We start from the raw sequence: 20,969 nt of genomic DNA on the forward strand, positions 1-20,969 counted from the left end.
AAATTTTAGAAAGGAATTAATTGGGTTGTTTTTTTTCTTTTTCTTCAGTTTTTTTATCAAGTCCCGTAATCTGGATCGGGTATTTATTTGGGTTGGATTAAGATATAACCCAGGAATAGCATTTGGTGGGCACGCCCATGCCAAACTTGCAAGTTGGGTTGGGCCCCAAAGTTTAGGGACAAAATCCTCTCTTGTGCAAATCAAATCATCTTGAACCGGAGATGAGGCCGTTAGTATTTATTTTTTTAGACAATTTTATCCTTTCACTTAAACAAACCGATCCAAATGCAAAGTTTAAGGCTTCAAGCCTACAGTCAATCAAACCGGTAGAGTAATTATGCCCTATATATATATATATATATATATATATATATGGGAAATTACATAAATATCCATACGCATCTCTTACACATCTTCATACAACCAAACTTCAAACTAAATCTCATAAATTTAATGATAAATTTGAAAAATGAGATGTGTAGACGATGTATTTATATCATTTTCTATATATATTTACATAAATGTTATACACTACAACGAATGTTACATACCATACAAAATATCATAAATATCTTGCAAAGTTGATGTGGCAAAATCTAATAATCTTCATATATGTGTGTGTTTGTGTGTTTTTAACAATAGCTAATCTAACTACTAGATACTGTCACATCAGTTTTATAAGATATTTATGAGAAGTTTGTATAGTATGTAGCATTAGTTTATACTCCACCCCTTTGTCACACTTGTGTAATGCTTGAAACTAAATTTTATCCTACAACTATCACATGGTGCTGATGTGGCAGTCCATCCAACCCTTTAATCAATCTTTGTTTAAAAAAAAAAAAAAAAAAAAAAAAATCCAATGGTTGGAGCTGCCACGTCAATTGTGGGACAATTATGTGATAAAAATATGACATATAACATTACTCTATTCTACTTTTATTTTACTATGCTAACGTGACAATGTCTAATAGTTATCGGATATTTGTTTTTTAACAAATGCTTATCTAAGGGCTGCAACACCCTGTCATGTCACTATAATGAAATAAAAGTGTGGTATTTAACATTTATTTTATACTTATAAGAAGAAAAAAAACAAAACAAAAATGAATGGGCAACACGAAAGAAAGAAAAAATGCTTAATAAATAATAAAATCACTCACTTTTAGAATTTGGAATCATTTCAATCCTTACAATCTCTAACACACTGAAAGCATTAGATGCCTTATTAGTTATTAACTACGTATTTGAATAAGTGCACATGTACTTGTGTTTGGCAATATGTTAAAATTTGTCAAATAAATTGTGTTATTTATCGAAAGTAATTAATGTTAGCTTCCAAACTACTCGAGCATCATTCAATTCGGCTCAAACTCCTTATAGCTACAGGATATTGGGATAAATTAAAGCTCATATTTGTTTATTTTAATTAGTTAAAATTTAGTTTAACTCATCCTAGTTAGGTGATAAAGTAAGTGTAACCAAGAGAGGTGAAGCTGCAGTTGCAGCTGCAAGAGCTAATGGATAAGGGCTTTATTCGCCCTAGTGTATCTTTGTAAGGAGCTTTGATACTATTTGTGAAGAAGAGAAACAGTATTATACGGATGTGTATAGACTATCGGAAGTTGAACCGAGTGACGGTAAAAATTAATGGTACGTTTGAATATAAAAATAATCTTGATTCTTTTTGCTATAGTAACGGGTTTTTTTTAGGCGGGCCAAGTGTTTGAATAAATTTTTTTTTTTGCCCCGAATGAAACCCGAAAACACCACGAATTTCGATTGAAATTCGAATTCCAACACAACACAGTGGACCCATCTGGAAACTCAGGCGTCAGAGGGAAAGCGTGCAGGTCCTATAGGAAAAAGGTGAAGGTTGATATGCATGTAAGCCGGTGATAGTGTTGTGAAGAGGAGGCGGCGGCCATGCACTGATCTGCTGCTTGCACGCGTCGACGCGTGTGGCGCATGCGCTAGCGAGTGAGATCCACTAGCAAGCGCATGTCCACCACGCACCTGTGTGTTGTCGAATGGAAGAGCGGTTGGTGGCAGAGAGGAAAGGGAGACGCCTTGATCATTGTGGCGAGGCGCGTTCAGTGGTGAGGCTCCTGGAAAAGAACAAATCTGACGTTGAAAATTAGTTCTGAGAAACACCCTGGATGTAGCGGATTCGGACCGATGAACGGCATGTAGTGGCTGAACACAGACCAACCGGTGAGGGGAAAAGCCAATAGAGCTGTTGATCCAAGAAATTACCTCTAAAGAGGCAGAAAGTGAAAATTACAAGATAAAAGCCTTAGAGGAGGCATGAGCATGGTGAAGCGGGGGAAAACCTCAAAAGAGGCAGAAGATACAAGAGAAGGGGGAGGGAAGTTATAGGAAAGGGGGCTCAGCTTCCCTCCTAAGTCGGTGTGCACAGAGAGAAGGAAGAGTTTAGAGAGAAGGGGGAGTTTCTCTTTCTAAAAATGATAGTATTATAGTCATTTGATCATTTGGTTTTTTCCTACAATTTATGTTTTTTTTTAATTATTATTTTCCACTATTATATGCGTGTATTTATCTTAGATTTAAAAAACAAATTAATTTATATTAAACGCAAAAATAAAATAAAAATCCCTATTTATTTTAGATTAAAAAAAGCAAATTAATTTATATTAAACGCAAAAAAAAAAAATCCATATTTATCTTAGATTTAAAAAGTAAATTAATTTATATTAAACGCAAAAATAAAAATAAAAAATCTTTATTTATCTTAGATTTAAAAAAGCAAATTAATTTAAATTAAATATTAATTTTACTAGTAATTTTTGTAATCATTAAACAATAATTATTTCAATCATTATTCCACACTAATTTTCATAACTCTAGTCATTATACACAACTTTTCATACCTCTAATCATTTCCTACCATGGTTATTCGTGAAAAAACAATCTCATATAACTCTCACGCAAACACCTTTTACTTGCCTCAAAATTCGCGAACCAAATAATAATTCAATTCTAATTTCAAAAATCAAACACACAAATACACCATAAGTATTCCCTGCCAAGGATCGATGATTTGTTCAATCAATTGCAAGGAGCCAACGTCTTTTCGAAGATAGAACTTCGGTCGAGGTACTATCAATTGAAGATCATGAGTGAGGATATATAGAAGATTATGTATAGAACCCAAGGTGGTGGTGTACATGTCACGGCATAATTAAGCAATGCGAGATTTAGCACTCATGACTATCTTTATAAACCACCAACTCTATGAAGGCTATTCATCATCTTCCCAATGTGAGATAGAAGTATTACAAACTACCCCCTTTAAATCCTTGACGTCCTCATCAGAGCCACTTCATACAGTACTCTAGTACAACATGGCCTAGCGTCACTAGGTGGTTCTCATGTCATTTATAACGATTCAAAGAAAAGTGATAGCTACATTTGCGCTATTACCCCAAAATGACTAGTCGATTTGGAGTTTTTCTATAATCTTTTATAAAGTCCAGTTTCACTTAGTAATTAGGCAATGTGAGACTTAGCAGTCACTACTATCTTTATAAACCACTCACTCTGTGAGCTACTCTTCATCTTCCCAGTGTAGGACATGGGTGTTACAATCCCAACAAAGCCAACAAGGTGGCAGACACGTTGAGATGGAAGTCAAGGGTGGAGGTGTCAACTTTAGTGGTCATGCAGTCATAGCTAATTATGGGGATGGAGAAGCTCAATAAGGTCGTTCGGAACACTTAGTCGAACCCCGTTCAGAACACTTAGTCGACTTATTTAAACGATTTTTGGTTGAAAAGGCAACCATTTGGTTGCCTTTCTTTCTATTTTTAGACGAGAGGGGAGAGAGAGTTGTGAGAGTTAAGAGTGTTCTTTAGAGTTTTTTTCTAAAGAGAATCAAGGAAAAGTTAAGGAGAATGAGACTGAGGAAAAAGTGTGACTACAAAGACACAATCTCTCATTTTTCTCCCTCTTTGTTTGACTTAACTTGATGGTTTTGTGTAAAATGTAATGTTGTTGTGGTTGTGTTTATGTTTGTGGAGTGTTAGAGTGTTGCTGGAAGGATGTTTTAGAATATTTGAGGAAAAATAGGTTTTTTCTCGTGGGGGTGGTGTTGTGTGCCTTAAAAGGTTGAGGTTTGAGTTGCATGTGGGGTTTTGGTGTTGAGTATTATGAAGGAAAGTGTTTGGGGGTGATAGATGGGTTGGTAATGTTTTCCACATATAAGTGCAATTTCTATAATATGTCGTCCAGGCAATTTTAGTTCCATCCGGCGAGCACGCAAGAATGAGCCTAAAAAAGGACCGAGGCATTGATTTAGTACCTCATTTAGAATAGGTCTCAACGAGGTCATGTAAAAAGAAATGAAGGAAAGGACTCGAGAGGCTTGTTCGGTAGCCTCATTTGGTATGTGTTCAAAGGAGATTCAGGCAGAATGGCTTGTGCGGTACGAGATGTTTAGTAAGGAGATCCGAGAAGGTCGTTCGGAACACTCTGTTAGACTGCCTTCGGATGAGTACATTAAAAAAAAATGAAAAATAGGATTTTTACTAGGAGAAATGAGATTGTTTAAAGTCTAGTAAGGTCTTAGAACTACGGATATGATGTAGAACATAATGTATAATGTGGTATAATGCAGAGGAGTTCGAGAACGAATAAACAACAAGTAGCAAAAAGGGGAATTAAGTGAAAGTTGTAAGTAGAGCCTTCACCCAGTCGAATTTAAACACTTTACATGAAATGTTTGTATTGATCAAATGCATTGATGTTAAATGTTTTAAGTGTATATTGCATGCATGGACTTTCAGTAAATATGAGCCCTATATTTTACGTTGTTTAAATTAGGGAAAACTTCAATTAACCCCCATGAACTTTCCTCGTGTTTGCAATCTCCCTCCTCCACCAAAGTTCAAAAACACTTGATTTAATGTTTCCAACTTTCAATTTTTTGTAATCTCAGCACTTTGTTTGGAGTTTTTAAAAAATCCTAACGATGATGTTGAAATTGCCAAAATACCCCTATGTATATATTTTTATAAAAATTATTTGTAATTTAAGGGTAATTTTGTAATTACATAAAATTTACAAGGGTATAAGGTTCATTTTACCCTTTGACTGTCTAATTTAATCCTAAATCCTAACATGAAGGATGAGACTGCAAAAAATTGAAAGTTAAATAAACTAAATTGAGAGTTTTTGAACTTTTGGAAGAGTGTAAAATTGTAAAAGTGATGAAAGTTCAGGGGGTTAAATGGTGTTTTCCCTTTAAATTATAAAGGAAGTATGCTACAAATGATATTAACAAAGGTAATAAAGAAAGTACTAAATGAAAATGGCATGTGCTTGCTTTATCGATGAATGGGTAAGTAAATGAAAATGTATGGTTACCTTGCTTTATCGATGGCTGAAGAAATAGGCAAAGCAAGGATTGAGACGCTTGGTGATAACTCAAGAAACAACCAAGTATGTCACCAATGTTGATGGCTCAAGAAACAGGCATAGGTCCTGACATTGTGTGTTTTAAGTGACTTTTCTTTTCTTTTGTTTTAAGTAGATATAGGAAACTAGTTAAAATACGTTATATCAACATGTGTGAAATAGATGGAATAAATGGGTGTGAAAAGTAGCATTACTCTTTTAGGTAATGTTTACATTTTTGTATTTATGGAAACTGAAATAGATTTAAAGGAAATGTGTTAACTCATTTGTGTAAATGGTTAAGGTCTCATGTCACACAATTGATTTATTTCTCTATTTACTGAGTCATGGACTCACATTTCCATATGTCACATTCAAGCCCTTTAATTTACATATGTTAACCTTTTACTTTTGTTATAATTTGATGTTTTGTATTGTTTTTGTGTTTTCTTGTATTTTACAGGTTTTGGAAGAAAATCCATAAAATTCCAAGATTATGACGAAGTTGGCAAACTCACTTTTGGAAAGATTCAACTCCAAATTAATTTTGAATTTAAGAAAAGAAAAGTCGACAAAATCCATTATTTTTGAAAAGAATCCAAAATGAGAACGTCACTGCATTTTAATCATAACTTTCGACTCAAGTATCGAATCGTGATGAAATTAGTAGCGTTGGAAAGCTAATACAAAATGTAACAAATATGTTAGAAATAGGTTTTTCCTAATTTGGAAGTTTACTATGTCAAAATCACCTCACAATAAAGGACCACAAATTTGTACGAATTTGGAGTCCTTTTTCTACTTGTATTGAATTTCAGAAAAGGAAAAAACTTGTACTTATTCTATTTGGACTAGGAGACCTATTTATGATTTTTTTTCTAGGATTCCTAGGGCCTCTTTAATCCCTATAATAAATAGGTCTCTAACATTTGAACAGAAAGACATAAGCTTTGGGGAAGAATCAAAGGATACTCAAGAATGAAGTTTTCTCTAGTTTTTCTTTTCCTTTATTATTTTATTAAGAGGATGAGTTCCATCCAAATTAGTTGTAGTTAATTACTTTTGTTAGGGCTCGATTGAAGCCCTAGTCATGTCTCTTTAAGGTTTCCAATTAGTGCATTTGCTACAATTCATATATTGATGCTTAACTTGATTAATTATAGTTTCTTGAATTCCTCACATGTTTGTATTTGGCTAGCATAGGCTTGTATGGATTTGTTATTTATGTCAATTTGGATGATTGAGTCTTGAGCATAATAGAGTAACGAAAAAAACCCGCCACAAATTCTTGGATTTATTAACATAAAGACAATTGGAATAGATATTATGTTCCAATTTGAGTGTGTTTACCGATTTCCATAGATTTATGCTTTCTTGAAGAACAACTTAGTAGATATCATATTAAATCCTTCAAGGAAGAAAAGAGTGAGTAAATACAATGCCTAACTTGTTGTTCATGAACTACCACTAATTTACAAGTTGCCCCCATGAATTTTTATTTGTTACACTTGGAACCACCCCTAATGAGTGGGCAGCCACCCTTGGCCACCCACAGAAGAGCCGGAGGGTGGCTGTAACCACCCTATATTTTTTTTTTTTCCTTTTTTTTTTTTTTTTTTTTTTTTTTTTTTTTTCCTGAAAATATAGTCTATTCCTTAAGGGATAATTAGCATCTTCGTAAAAGAATAATTATTTCAATAGGAATAACTATTCCAGGAATTAGATTCTTATCAAATAAAAGAATTTCAATTCCAAGAGTCTATTCTACAAATCAAACGAAGCTTTAGGACTGGCAATCCAGGTTGGCGTGTCAGGTTGACCGACCCGCCAACTCGTTCAGGGTCAACCTTAACATGACCCATTTAGTTAATTGAGTCTGAGCCTTCAACCTTAACACAACACATTTAAATAGCGAATGGCACGACAAGACAAGTTTGATAAACAGGTCAACCTGACACGACCCTTCCAACTAAGCCATTTAGTAAACAGGCCGTGTTGGGATAACCCAAAAACAACTTGTTTGACCTGTTGTTTAAAAACTAACTCAAATAAATGCATTATCTATTTGGCTAGCAGGCCACCTCAAACCCCCCATTGTTTTTCTTTTTTTCTTATTTTTTTTATTAAAAAAATTAATGTTTTAAGTTTTAATTTTTAGGTTTCTAATTTTATATATATATATATATATATATATTATTAATAGTGACACATATCGCGTTTTTATTGGACATGAGGTGATAGCCTAATGGTTTTTGTCAAGTTAGTGGACAAAAATTGACTTTAGAGAGTAATTTGTCAATTTTTCTTACCACGCGGACCTCTCAGTTAATTTTTATACCACAATAAGTGATTTGTAAATTAGATTAACCATGAAGATCAATTTTGCATCTTTTTCCTTATATAAAATTCTAACCCGCTAATTTCGAGTTTAGTTATATTGGATTTACAGGTTATGTAACAAATTGACAGTCAAAAAATAGCATTTCTAATTTCTCTTTCCTGATACCAAATCTGCACAACCATAATATCACAATGAACATGAACAGTAGCACATATAAAGTGCAGTGATTGTCCGATGCCATATATAATTTCTGCAACTTTCTTGTGGTACTTGGGGCCCTGATCCTTAAGGGGAGAGAGAGCGCAAACCATGTTTTAAGCAATGCAATAAGAGAAATGGTCTATTTACATTTATTGTAATTTTTTATTTTTTATTTATTTTTAAATCAACCATTGAATTTGTAGGACCACATTATTGTCCAATAGTTGAGTTAAAAAAGAGACGACATGTACATGTGCCAGGTTTCATGCAAATAATTAATAAGAGAAGATGGTCAGGACTGGGCAGAGGAAAACATTTAAAGCAAACATCAACAAAGGAAAACAAAAAAATACAGTAAATCCAGCCACAACAAATGCCCTACTTCTACGCCTAACATAATGTTCATAAACTCTATAAATTCCTCAGGACCCCGACTATTGTATCATCCAAATAAATATCACTTAGAAAGTAGTATGTTTTCAGCAGGCACCTGTCCCGGTTAGAGGTTTGGACAATGGCAAGTAACCAAATCAATTATATGTCGAAGACCGGGGTTTTGGTGGTATATAAAAAGAGTTACCACAGTCAATTGGAGTTTGCAACAATGGATTCCATCTATCAAAAATTATTCGGCCACCTCGGCCAATTCTTCCACGAAATTTACAAGGTGGTGCAGGCACATTATTTCTTGTTGACGACTTATCAGATGGCAGTTCAATGCCTGCAGCTGCCAACTTTTCTGGAACTAGAGGTTTCGTGAACAACAAAATTGGTTCAAGAGGATCCTGCATCATATAATCCCACATAAGAATTCATACTTGGTGATCAGATCGATATTCTGCGAGAAAAAGCAGATACTACCACATTTTACAGAGTTAATTTTTTCTTTTTCTTCCTAAAACTATATATTATGGTCTAGCTAGTAGATACTTAACTCATCATACCGACAAAATTTCAGCAATTACTTTTGGATTCTGTCTCCCTACCGAGGAGAGATGAGAAAACAGGGGGAAGAGAGAAGAGGCGCTCCATAAAAAAGAAGCAAGAGGATGAGATTGGGCAGAAGAGCTATTGGAGTACCATTTTATGAAGCCATCCATGTGGTGCATGTCGCCTCCTAAACTCTTGCTTCATGCTTGCTGAGGGAACCATTACCATGTTGGAGTCTGTCATAGGTGGATTTTGTATTCCAGAAGGCCGTGTACGGGGACGGCTGTTTGCAAGGTCATCTGAATCCACATATTCCTCTTCACTAGAACCAAACTTGCAAGAGAAGGGTGCAAATCCAGGAAGCACCAAGCTATCTTCCAGGAGTTCAGTTTCATGCTGAAAACGCATAAGAAGTCAGCCAACAATTAATAACATATTTGAGACCAATTGAATTGGCAATTACATGGCCCACAAAGGATCCACCCCTCTAGTCACTTGCCTATGATCAATAAGACGGCCGAGTGAATAGATGCTGGATTAAACTCATGCTATTCAAACATGGTGTAGATGCAAGGATTAAAATAATTCAACGAAGAGGACAGCTCAACCATGCAAAACATACATTTTTACACCATACCCAGAAGGATGCATATTTGGAAGCTAACACTATAAAGGAAATCTTTAGTTGAAATATCCCAGTTCTGTAAAATTTTCCAGCATCGAACTGCCTCATTTCTAGCATCCACATACATTACAGCAAATATATATATATATATATATATATATATATATATATATATTATTTTTTTAATAAGTAAAGTATATTCCAAAAAAGCGCAGAGGGAGGCAGCCCAAAGTATAAAGGAAATATAGATGATACCTCTAAACCAAAGAGAAAGAAGAGCACAAATCTAAAAAATAAGAAAAAGAACAATCAGACATAGAATGTAGCGTTACTCTTTACGTAAACAAGGTTTGTATTACTAACTTCTTCAAATTAAGCAAATCAGACTCACAATCTTCAAAACTGCGTGCATTCTGTTTCTTCCATAGACACCACATCAAACACAACGAAACCAATCTCCATAACGGCATCAACACCTGGTTGCCCTTTTGCCCCCTCCAACTCTCTAACATATCGATCACCGAATGAGGCATAACCCACACAACAACAAACACCTGCAATATTATACTCCACAATTTTGTAGCAATCATACAGTGCATGAACAAATGATCAATGGACTCTCCACAATTCTTACAAACATAGCACCACTCCATCACTATAATATTCATTTTGCGTAAATTATCTAAAGTTATAATTTTCCCTAAAGTCGCCGGCCACATAAAGAATGCCACTCTCGAAGGAACCTTAACTTTCCAAATATTCTTCCAAGGAAAAGAAGAATGAATAGAAAATAGATGATACTTTATAGTAAGACTACACTTTAAATGATTTCCTTCTCGAAGGAATCCAACAAATTTTATCCTCTCATTCATACCTTACTTTAAAAGAATACATCTCAAAAAATCTAGAGACCACTTCCACCACCCAATTATGTACAGTTCGAATAAATAAAACATTCCACAGAATGTTACCATTTTGTCTCTACATATTCTTCGCCACCCATGTATCCTTACCACACGCAATAGTAAACAATTTTGGAAAAAGGAATTTGAAAGGTAAATCTCCACACCACACATCATGCCAAAACAAGACTATAGAACCATCTCCGACCTCATATCTCACATGAGCTGCAAAAGCATCCCAATCCCTCCTAATACGTTTCCACACTCCTATTCCCAAAGGACCCCCAACCTCCTTAGAACACCTACCACCTCTCATACTACCATATTTAATATCCAACACCTTTCTCCAAAGAGCATCCCTTTCCATAGCAAACCGCCATACCTTACCCAATAAGGCTTTATTAAACTGAATAATATTTCTCACTACTAACCCCCCCTCCCCCCGAAACCTTCGATGAACAAATTGTAGACCACTTAACCAGATGAAATTTAAACTCATCTCCAATACCTCCCCAAAAGAAATCCCTCTGAAGTTTTTCCAAGGGATTAACCACTCTCATAGGTATAGGGAAGAGGGACAAAAAATATGTTGGCAAATTCAAAAGAATACTATTGATCAATGTTAACCTCCCACCCTTTGATAAATACAATCTCTTCCATCCCGCCAATCTATTTTCCATCTTCTCAATAATGCCCGTCCAAATATTAAGATCCTCATACTTAGCACCCAAAGGAAGACCCAAATACTTGATAGGAAGCGAAGCCACACTGCACCCAAGAATGCTAGCCAACTCCTCCACATCCCCTACATCTACAGGAACAATCTCGGATTTCGACAAGTTGATTTTCAGCCCAGAAACCACTTCAAAACACAGCAACAAGCATCTCAAAAATTACGGAATTGTTCAACATTAGGCTCACAAAAGATCAAGGTATCATATGCAAATAATAAATGAGCATAGCCTCCTGATATCTCGATCCCACGAAGAATCCAGAGAGTTGGCTGCTTTCCACCGTTGCAGACAACATCCGACTTAAAACCTCCATCACCAACACAAACAGTAAAGAAGACAAAGGATCCCCTTGTCATAGACCTCGTGAACAACTAAAAAACCTCGATGGCGACCCATTAATGATGAGAGAGAAACGGAAAGTTGAGATACAATGAGCAATCCAACCTCGCCATCTCTCCCCAAAACCACATCTCTCCAACAAATAAAGCAAAGACTCCTAATTTACATGGTCATAGGCCTTCTCCAAATCTAATTTGCAAATAATACCCGGTGTTCCATAGCGAAGCTGGCTATCCAAGCATTCATTAGCCATCAAAACAGAGTCTAGGATTTGTCTCCCCTTGATAAAGGCAGTCTGTGAGTGAGAAACAATCTACCCAATATTGACTTCAACCAGTTTGCCAGAACCTTCGAAATAATTTTGTATATTTCACCTATCAAACTTATTGGTAGCGTTTAGACTCTTCTCGAATTTTCCACTATTATGAAATTCCTTTAGAACTGCAATAATATCAGCTTTTAAAACCTCCCAACATTTTTGGAAAAAAAGCCATAGTAATGCCATCAGGACCTGAGGCCTTATCGCCTCTGAAATTTCATACTACCTCCCAAACTTCACCTTCCTCGAACTCGCGTTCCATCCATATTCTTTCCCCATCATCAATGGAAAAAAAAGATAAATCATATACCCTTGGTCTCCATTGATATTGCTCACAATACAATTTTTACAATGTGATCCTGAATAACTGTGGACTCGTCAGTCAGATGTCCATCCACCATTAGTGACTCAATCGAATTATGTCTCCTGTGCGAATTTGCCAACTGGTGGAAGAACTTCGTATTATTATCACCCTATTTTAACCACAATGCCCTTGATTTTTGTCTGCAACTAACTTCTTCAAGATAAATACTCCGCTCTAAACTTCTAGAGTATTATTCTCTCTTGATAATTTCATCTACCGATAATAGTCTCTCCCCTGAAATCATATCCAGCTCACTCAGACCCTTCTCCATTTCCTTTTTTTGCAACCCAACATTCCCAAACACCTCCTCATTCCATTTTTCAAGTCAGCTTTCAATGCTATCAAATTTTGGGTGAACACATAACTTGACGTACCTTCATAAATTTAGGATCCCCGCCACCTCCTAACCTGCTCCACAAAACCTTCCCCTTGCAACCACATATTTTCAAATTTAAACGACCCCTACCCCATCTTCCCACTCCACAATCTAGTAACAAGGGATAATGATCCGAAAGTAGTCAAGGGAGGCGTCTTTGAGAGACCTCTGGAAAAGTTCCCTCCCATTCTGTAGAGAGCAAGAATCGATCAATTCTTGACCAAGCACGACAATTGGACGACGTGGATCTCCCCTCGACCATTGGAATATCCATGAGACCCTGTTCAAAAATAAAATCAGAGAAATCCACCATTGCCTGTGATGACCTCACTTCCCCACCTCTTTCGCATGGAGACCGAACTATGTTAAAATACCCCCCCCCCCCCCCCCCCCCCTCCCCACCCATACACCAAGGCAACTTCCATATATTCATCAAACCAGCCAGCTCATCCCAAAGCCCTCTTCTATTCCCGTCGTCATTAGGCCCATAAACACTCGCAAACACCCAATCAAAATTCTTTGCCACACTTCGGAACGCACATGCTACCACATACCTCCCCACGCAATCCTCTACCCTCTCTACCACTCTCCTGTCTGAAATTAACAAGATACCTCCCGATGCCCCTCTCGAACCCAAATACACCCAATCCACATGAATACACCCCCAAACACTACAAACCACTTCCCTACTAATGACCTCCATTTTAGTCTCTTGCAAACACACAATATAAGCCTTCCATTCCCTCAACAACCTTCTCATCTTTATTCTTTTCTCGGGCTCATTCATGCCTCGCACATTCCAAGAAATTATCTTGGGCTTCATAATTAACATTTACCAACCCTCCTCTTTCTATCCAGCCTAGATGACTGACCTCCTTTCCCATCGTCATTTACCTTCTTATCATAATTAATGGACCAATCCAACCGTTTTCTCTCCTGCTGGCCTTTCATCCCTGATGTGGAGATGACCATAGACTGTGGAGATGACCATAGACAGTCTCTGTTATCGTTTGATCTCTAGTAGCTTTAATCAGTTTCCAGGATGACTCACAGAAATGATAGCACCCATCTGGCCAGACAGTTGCGGCCCTTCAATAGCAACCCCAGAGAAACCTTTGCCCATTCTCTCTTCATCACGCTCTGTTTCACACTAAAATGTGTCTATCAAAACCACCGTTGTAGCCATGCTTGAAACTGCTGGCATTGGCATCACTCCTCCAAAATCAATATCGGCAAACTCTGAACATACCCCGAGCTTACCTCTCACCCCTATGGCATATTTTGAGGAGACCACAGACTGTCCCCCCTCTGAGAAGACCCTAGACTATCCAACCTCCAGACACACCAACATGCCCCCGTCAACTGCCGAAAGTTCTTTGGCTTTTGCCTTGGCAAGATTCTCACCCTCAACCACCTCGTCGACGACCTCAGCCCACTTCTTGGTGCTAATTGCCTGAGGCCCAGCTAAACTCGTACCTGCCAACAGCAGCACACCAGCAACAACCTCTGCCCACTCCCAGGAACTAGTTTGGCCCTCTCAAACTGCATTGCCTCTAGGGCCAGCAGACAGTTGGATCCGACGACATTCTCGGCTCCTCCGATTTAACTCTCCACTAAGGCATCAACTTGCGAGGTGACCGGCGAGAATACACTTGCAACCGGGTTGTGCGTTCATCTACACATGGCTTGTTCAACATTGGGTCTTTCTACTTCAGCCTATCCTTGCATTGGGCTCTAACATTTTCGCTCACCAACCCAACCTGCAGCCCACCTGACTCCCCCACATCTTTATTCTCAAGGTCTAACTCTAACAGGCCCAACCAACGCTCGGCTTCTCTCTTAAAGAACCTTAGGAAACTCTTCAAATCTTCCAAATTCTTCGCATCTCCCATATTCAGCTTCATAGCGTCTTTCATTTTCAACGTAGATACACCCGCTCCTGCAGCGTGATCCCCAGCCTTCGATTGTGTGCTTTCCATCTTTGCTTCCGTACGAGACCCAGTATTGCCCAGACTGGCCTGGTGCGATAGCTTCGCCAATCGTCCTTCCTTCTGAAGCCACCATGTTAGAGCGCCCATCCCGACGTAATCCGGACATTGCTGGTGCTACAGCAATTTGCTTCCCTTTAGTTTTCCTTCCTTGACGTTATTTATCGTAATAGCCTTTCAACCTTTGCGTCTAAACCCAGTAGTCCAACCATCCCTTCCCGTTGCTGCCTTCTAGGATAACAACAAAACTTCACCTCCCTCCCCCTCCATACTCCGACAGCTCAAGGAATCGCCCATGCTCGTTCCCTTGTCTCTGCACCACGTACGCTGTGCTCCCTTGACGATAAGTTCTCCAATTCTCGTTAGAATCATCTCCCTTGATGAACCCTTCCATTGCTTGCATCAACCAGAACAAACTCGGCCACCTTAGGATGACCGCCCGAAATATACATCTACTCCTCTCGGCCAACTGCACCCCACCACTAACCTCAGACCGAAACTCAAAAGACTTGGATTCCACACAACAAAATCCTAGGTAACCCATTCCTCCACCGAGAAAATGGTGTGTCCATGACAAAATACCCTTGGCGAACAGAATTTTGATGGTAGACCTCCACAACAGTCCTCACGCGCCAACACTAACCTCACACGCTACCCATGAGAGTGAGAGCCAAGCTCCTTTACCACCTCTTGAGTACATTAAAGATTGTATTCTATTCAGCAAATGATAATCTAGCCAAGGTATTACACAAATTCAGGTGTTCACTGAAGTCTTCAAAAAGAGAATGTTAACTTTCTTTTCATTTTTGATAATCAATACTATCATTTGACAAGGTGCCACAGGCAGCAACTTAAGTACTTCATAAGGAGGAAGCAAAAGGGCACTCCAAAGGGTAAACAAGGAAAAAAAAAAGAACGAAGACTAAAAAATCAGGTACTAAGCTTATCATCATCAATAACTTTAATGAGATTGGTTTCTTACTTATCAAAAAAAAAAAAAAAAAATCATCAATAACATCAAAGAATGACCCAGAGAACCAAAAGACGGATGCATCAAAACCCATTCAATAGAGCCTTGAGAAAACTCAGGGCTATAATTCGTCTATCCATACACACCACATAACACAGTAGTTGCTCTCCATTCAACTAGGCTTTTCCCACCGCCAAGCTCCCTACACCATTCAACAACTGAACTACAGAAGTTGGTGAAACCCAATGGGCTCCAAAGAAAGATCGAGCAAAGGAACAGTGGAGATGCAAATGATCCATTCATTCTCCTCCTTTGTACACAGAACCAAATAAGGATCACATTCCTATCATTGTGCTTACAAAAGTTCTTGCCCATCAAAATGCAACCTAAATCCATGGTCCATACACACACACACAAAAGAAAAGAAAAGAAAAGAAAAGAAAAAGAGGGAGTTCTAGTACAGCAGATGCTTTTCACGGGAAAGTACAGTCAGTCAAATCACAAAGTAATAAGATATATGAATTGAATTTGAACAAAAAAGAAAGTACAGAGAAAACGCCAAGCGTCAGTTTTCAGAAATACCATGCAACTATGTAGAATGTAAGTTAAAATTCTCTAAAAACAAATTCATACATTAAACAGAAAATCACTGGAGCCTTCCCAGATATACATGAGATCAAAGAAGATAATACACATCATATGCATACCTTATACTCCATTTGGATCCTTTGAAGGCTAACTTCAGTTTCCATTACTTCTCTCTTTATCTCCTCTCTCTGCACAAAATCAAATACTGAATAATGAGTCTTATAATTCAATACAGGAGATTTGCATTACAAGAAGATAAAACTACCCAGGATATATTTTGAAAGTTCAATTAGAAAGAACAACCTTAATTAAGGCCTCCAACATGGTCTTGGCTTGGTCGAGGTTGCGCCTGACCTGAAAGTAGTTAAACCAAAGGTAATGTTTTTGATCATATATTTGATACCAAACAAAAAAGACAAATAAATTACTAAGACAACAGAAACGTATAAATGCTTCTGATAGATGAAGTGTATTCTTTCTTCCAGTATATATCCAAGGACAAAAATTATCTCATGCAACCAGTACTATCCAAATAACAGAAATTCAAGAGCAGAAAAGCAAAAGTGACATCACACCTTTTTCATGGATAATTCAAAGGCCCAGATTGACTTGGAAAACATGATTTTTTTTTTAATTGATTTTAGTTACAGTATCTTGGTCTTTGAGGCTAACCATAGTCTAGAAGACCCTCTTAGCAAACACACTTCTAGTATATCTCCGTGGGTAAGCTGGGAGACAAAGCGCTTCACTCCACCATTATCTGTTTCGTAGGTGCCAACCAAGCTTTCTGCTGACCCAACATTGCCTATTAAGTTGACACGGTTATTAAAGTTTTGAATTTTTCTCCTTTTCCACCAATGAACTCTTAATGCATCATTCTCTATTTCACTAGAATACCTATGCATTCATTATTCTAGTATTCCTCCTCTTTACATAATTTAATGCCTTTTTTGCTGAAGTTGAACAGTGATAAAAGAAATCAACTAACTACCATTTTGTATTCCATCCATATAAAGATACATTACATGGAAGTAGGGGTGTAAACGAGCTGAGCTACTCGTGAGCTTACTCGGGATCGGCTCGAATAAACTCGACTCGTGCTCGAATCGATTATTAAATGAGCTATTCGTGAACACGAAAATCAAACTCGATTATTAAACAATGCAAACTCGTATAAACTCGGCTCGGCTCGACTCGATTAAAGCTCGTGAACCCGCTCGTATAAGGATCGACTCGTTTATTAAGGCTCGACTCGTATATATATATATATATGTTAAAAATAAGTTTTAATTTGTTAATATATAACTTATTTGTACAATATACTATATATAAGAATGAATTAAGTAACAAATAAAAATAGTCAATAAATATTAATTGATTATAATTATTTGGTTGTATCAATATGTATATAAAATAGTAAAAGTGAATAATATTAATACTTAATTGTTAATCATATAATCATATGATATAATGACAATTCAAATACTTAATCATATAATTCATATTATATTATTTATGTAATATAATATGATTATATGATCATATAATAATATAATTAACATTGTAGCATATAACATGTAATTATTGATTCACTATATTCAATGTTATAACTTATAAGTATTATTATTAGATACTTATGAATCATTACATCACCGTCATCACGTGATTCAAAATCTAAGATCATATGAGCATACAAATAAAATGATTAAGTATTTAGATACTTAGATACACTGATTCATATGAGCATACAAATAAAATGATTAAGTATTTAGATACTTAGATACACTGATTAAGTATGATGTAAGATTTTAAGTATCTAATAATTATTAATAATACTTAGAGTCTTAGATACAATGATTAGGTATATAGATTATATACATAAGTATGAATTCATATTAATTATACGAATTATAATAACACTTTTTAAACTTAATCATATTATTCATATATAATGACAATGTAATTCATATAATCCCAAATTAAGTTATTAGGATTGGTCGATTGGTTCGATTGGAATTACTAATGTGTTAATTATGATAATAATTTAGGTGTTATCATTAGAATTTAGATCATATGATATAACATTGTGCATTTGTGCTACATAACCATTAGATATGAATCATATGATCTAAGAATTATCATTAGACTTTAAAAAAAAAAGGTATTATTATCATTTGATATATAGAACCATATGAAAATATAATTATTATAATTATTAATGTTTTAACTTAATATTTATATTGACTATTGTTACATTTTTTTTTATTTATAATTAAATGACATAAATTTCCTACAAACCAGTAGGTATGAAATTTAATACAACTCACATATAAGATTAACATGTGTCCCTTAACATGTGAGAATCACATGTTTTAATAACAAGTGCTTCTTGTAAGAATTCAATGTCCCACATGACCTGACACATAAGACAACTTATTAGACTCGATCTTAATGTGTAAATTAATCCTCCTTTATTAATTGTTGGTTAATGGTTAATTAATACACCTTAATAAAGTGTTGGTTAATTAACTACGAGAAGTTAATGATTCTTATTAATTAATTCTAACTTTGATGGAAAGTAGAATTAATGGTAATAAAAGAACAAATGTTAAACTCGTATAAGCTCGGCTCGACTCGACTTGACTTAATTATTACCGCTCGAACTCGGCTCGAGCTCGTGATGAATAAGCTCGAGATCGGCTCGGGCTCGTGATGAATGAGCTCGAGCTCGTAATGAATGAGCTCGAGCTCGGTTCTGGCTCGCTCGAGCTCGGCACTGGCTCGCTCGAGCTCGGCTCATTTACACCCCTACATGGAAGGCAAAGATAGAAACTTATAAGGAAAAACTTCACTAACCCCATTGAATTGTCGCCACTTTTGCAATTACCCTCCTAAACTTAAAAAACGCTCAATTATCTTTCAATTTTTTTATTTTTTTTTTCAATTTCCCCCATCCGTTAGGATTTTCTGTTAAGTCCTGTCAAAATTCTACATATACCCCTGTTTGATTTTTAAAAAATTATATATATATTTTTAAATATTCAGGCACGGGTATTTTTGCAAATTCTGTTAAATCCTGACCAACACCTAAATCCTTACAATTTTTTTTTTTTTTTTTTTTTTTTTTTTTTTTTTTTTTTTTTTTTTTTTAGTATGGGTATTTTGATACCTCTCCGTTAGAATTTTCCATTAAATCCTAACTGATGGGTGATATTGCAAAAAAAATGAAAGATGGATACACTATATTGAGAGTTTTTGAAGTTTAGGGGGATAATTGCAAATATGATGAAAGTTTATGGAAGGTTAATGAAGTTTCCCCGACTTATAAAGAACAAATCTTGCTGTATACCTTAGGACATCATGTTAAAACGCTACTATAATTGAGCCTGTTTAGCTTCAATGATATGTTATGCAGAGACTTTAATCGTGCCAGGGACAGTAGACAAGGTACAAATATTGGATCCATCCCACATGCCTCTGGTCAAAAATAAAAATAAATAAATAAAACATTTTAAATTCTAACCAAAGAGCGTCTGAGTTTATATTTGATAAATCTCCAATGATACACAAAAGCTTCATTTTACCTTAAGCTAAAGATGAAGAAAAAAGGAAATTTAATAGTTCAGCTATGTCATCATGCACCAATGTCTACACATCAAAAAAGTCCGAGTATCTGACACCTAGTAAGCGGCTAACATTTCAAAATTCTGATTTTTTTTTTTATAGTAATGTCAATTCATTAATAAAGCGTAGAGGGACGCAACCCTAATACACAGGAAGTATACAAGAGTACCCCTAATAGGAACGAACAAAAAATAAATTAAAAAAATCTGCATAAGTAAAAACACTCGGGCTATGATGAGCCGCTATCCAAATATATAACGTGTTAAGCAAACGCTTTTTGTAGCTCCAACATCGATGTCTCTACACCATCAAAGTGCTGCGTATTCCACTCCCGCCAAAGAAACCATATTAAACACAACAGAACTAACCGCCAACCTTCCTTAATTGGACCATACCTAAACGACGCGCCCCAGCTACTAAAAAATTCCAGCACCCTTCGTGGCATAACCCACTCTACCCTAAATAAAGTAAGAATGTAACTCCATAGATCGGGGCAACTTGGCAATGAAGTAGCAGATGTTCAATGGACTCCCCACTCTTTTTACAAATAAAAAACCACTCAATCACTACGACATTCCTATTTCGCAGATTATCATGTGTCAAAATTTTACCTAAAATTGTTGTCCATACAAAGAAAGCCACCATTGCCGGAGCCTTAACATGCCAGATACTCTTCCAGGGAAATGAAGGGCCATCTTTCTTATTTAAGGACATCACTTCAAATAGACCCCTTTTGGAGAGGCTCCAAACTAACCTATCCTCTCCATGTCGAACCAAAATAGAATAGAGCCGAGCGAAGAAAGAAAGTACCATCTCCATCTTCAAATCCTAGATTGGACGCATAAAAATGACATTCCACTGAGTAACTCCATTTTGAACAACCAAATTATCTGCCACCCTCGCATCTTGATTCCTCACAATACTAAACAAAACTGGAAAACATTGTTTCAAAGATCTATCTCCATAACACAAATCATGCCAAAAACTTACATGTGACCCAACCCCAACCTCAAAACGAACAAAGTTACGAAACTTTCCACACGCCCACTCCAAAAGTACCCAACACCTCTTCAGAAGGCAACCCACCCCTTAGACTCAAATTTGATGCCTCTCCATAATGCCTCACTCTCCCTACCGTATCTCCACAACCATTTTCCCAGCAGAGCTCGATTAAATTGGATAAAATTGTGAACTCCCAATCCACTTGATTGTAATGGAGTACAAATCCTGTTCCAATTCACTAAATGAAATTT

General features: G+C 36.4%; 1 protein-coding gene across 1 annotated transcript in view; it reads right to left on the minus strand.

Moving 5' to 3' along the window:
* Positions 1-8,205: 8,205 nt before the first annotated feature.
* Positions 8,206-20,969, minus strand: part of LOC133862496 (uncharacterized) — a 68,028-nt gene continuing 55,264 nt past the window's right edge. Inside the window, exons 10-13 of the mRNA XM_062298336.1 lie at positions 16,396-16,446; positions 16,212-16,280; positions 9,038-9,283; positions 8,206-8,742 (exon numbers count right to left, since the gene is read on the minus strand). Coding sequence (XP_062154320.1) covers positions 8,488-8,742; positions 9,038-9,283; positions 16,212-16,280; positions 16,396-16,446 — 621 coding nt within the window. The 3' untranslated portion in view covers positions 8,206-8,487. The remainder of the gene's footprint in view (positions 8,743-9,037; positions 9,284-16,211; positions 16,281-16,395; positions 16,447-20,969) is intronic.

This window comes from Alnus glutinosa, chromosome 3, assembly GCF_958979055.1.
Source record: "Alnus glutinosa chromosome 3, dhAlnGlut1.1, whole genome shotgun sequence".
In the NCBI taxonomy this organism is placed as follows: Eukaryota; Viridiplantae; Streptophyta; class Magnoliopsida; order Fagales; family Betulaceae; genus Alnus; species Alnus glutinosa.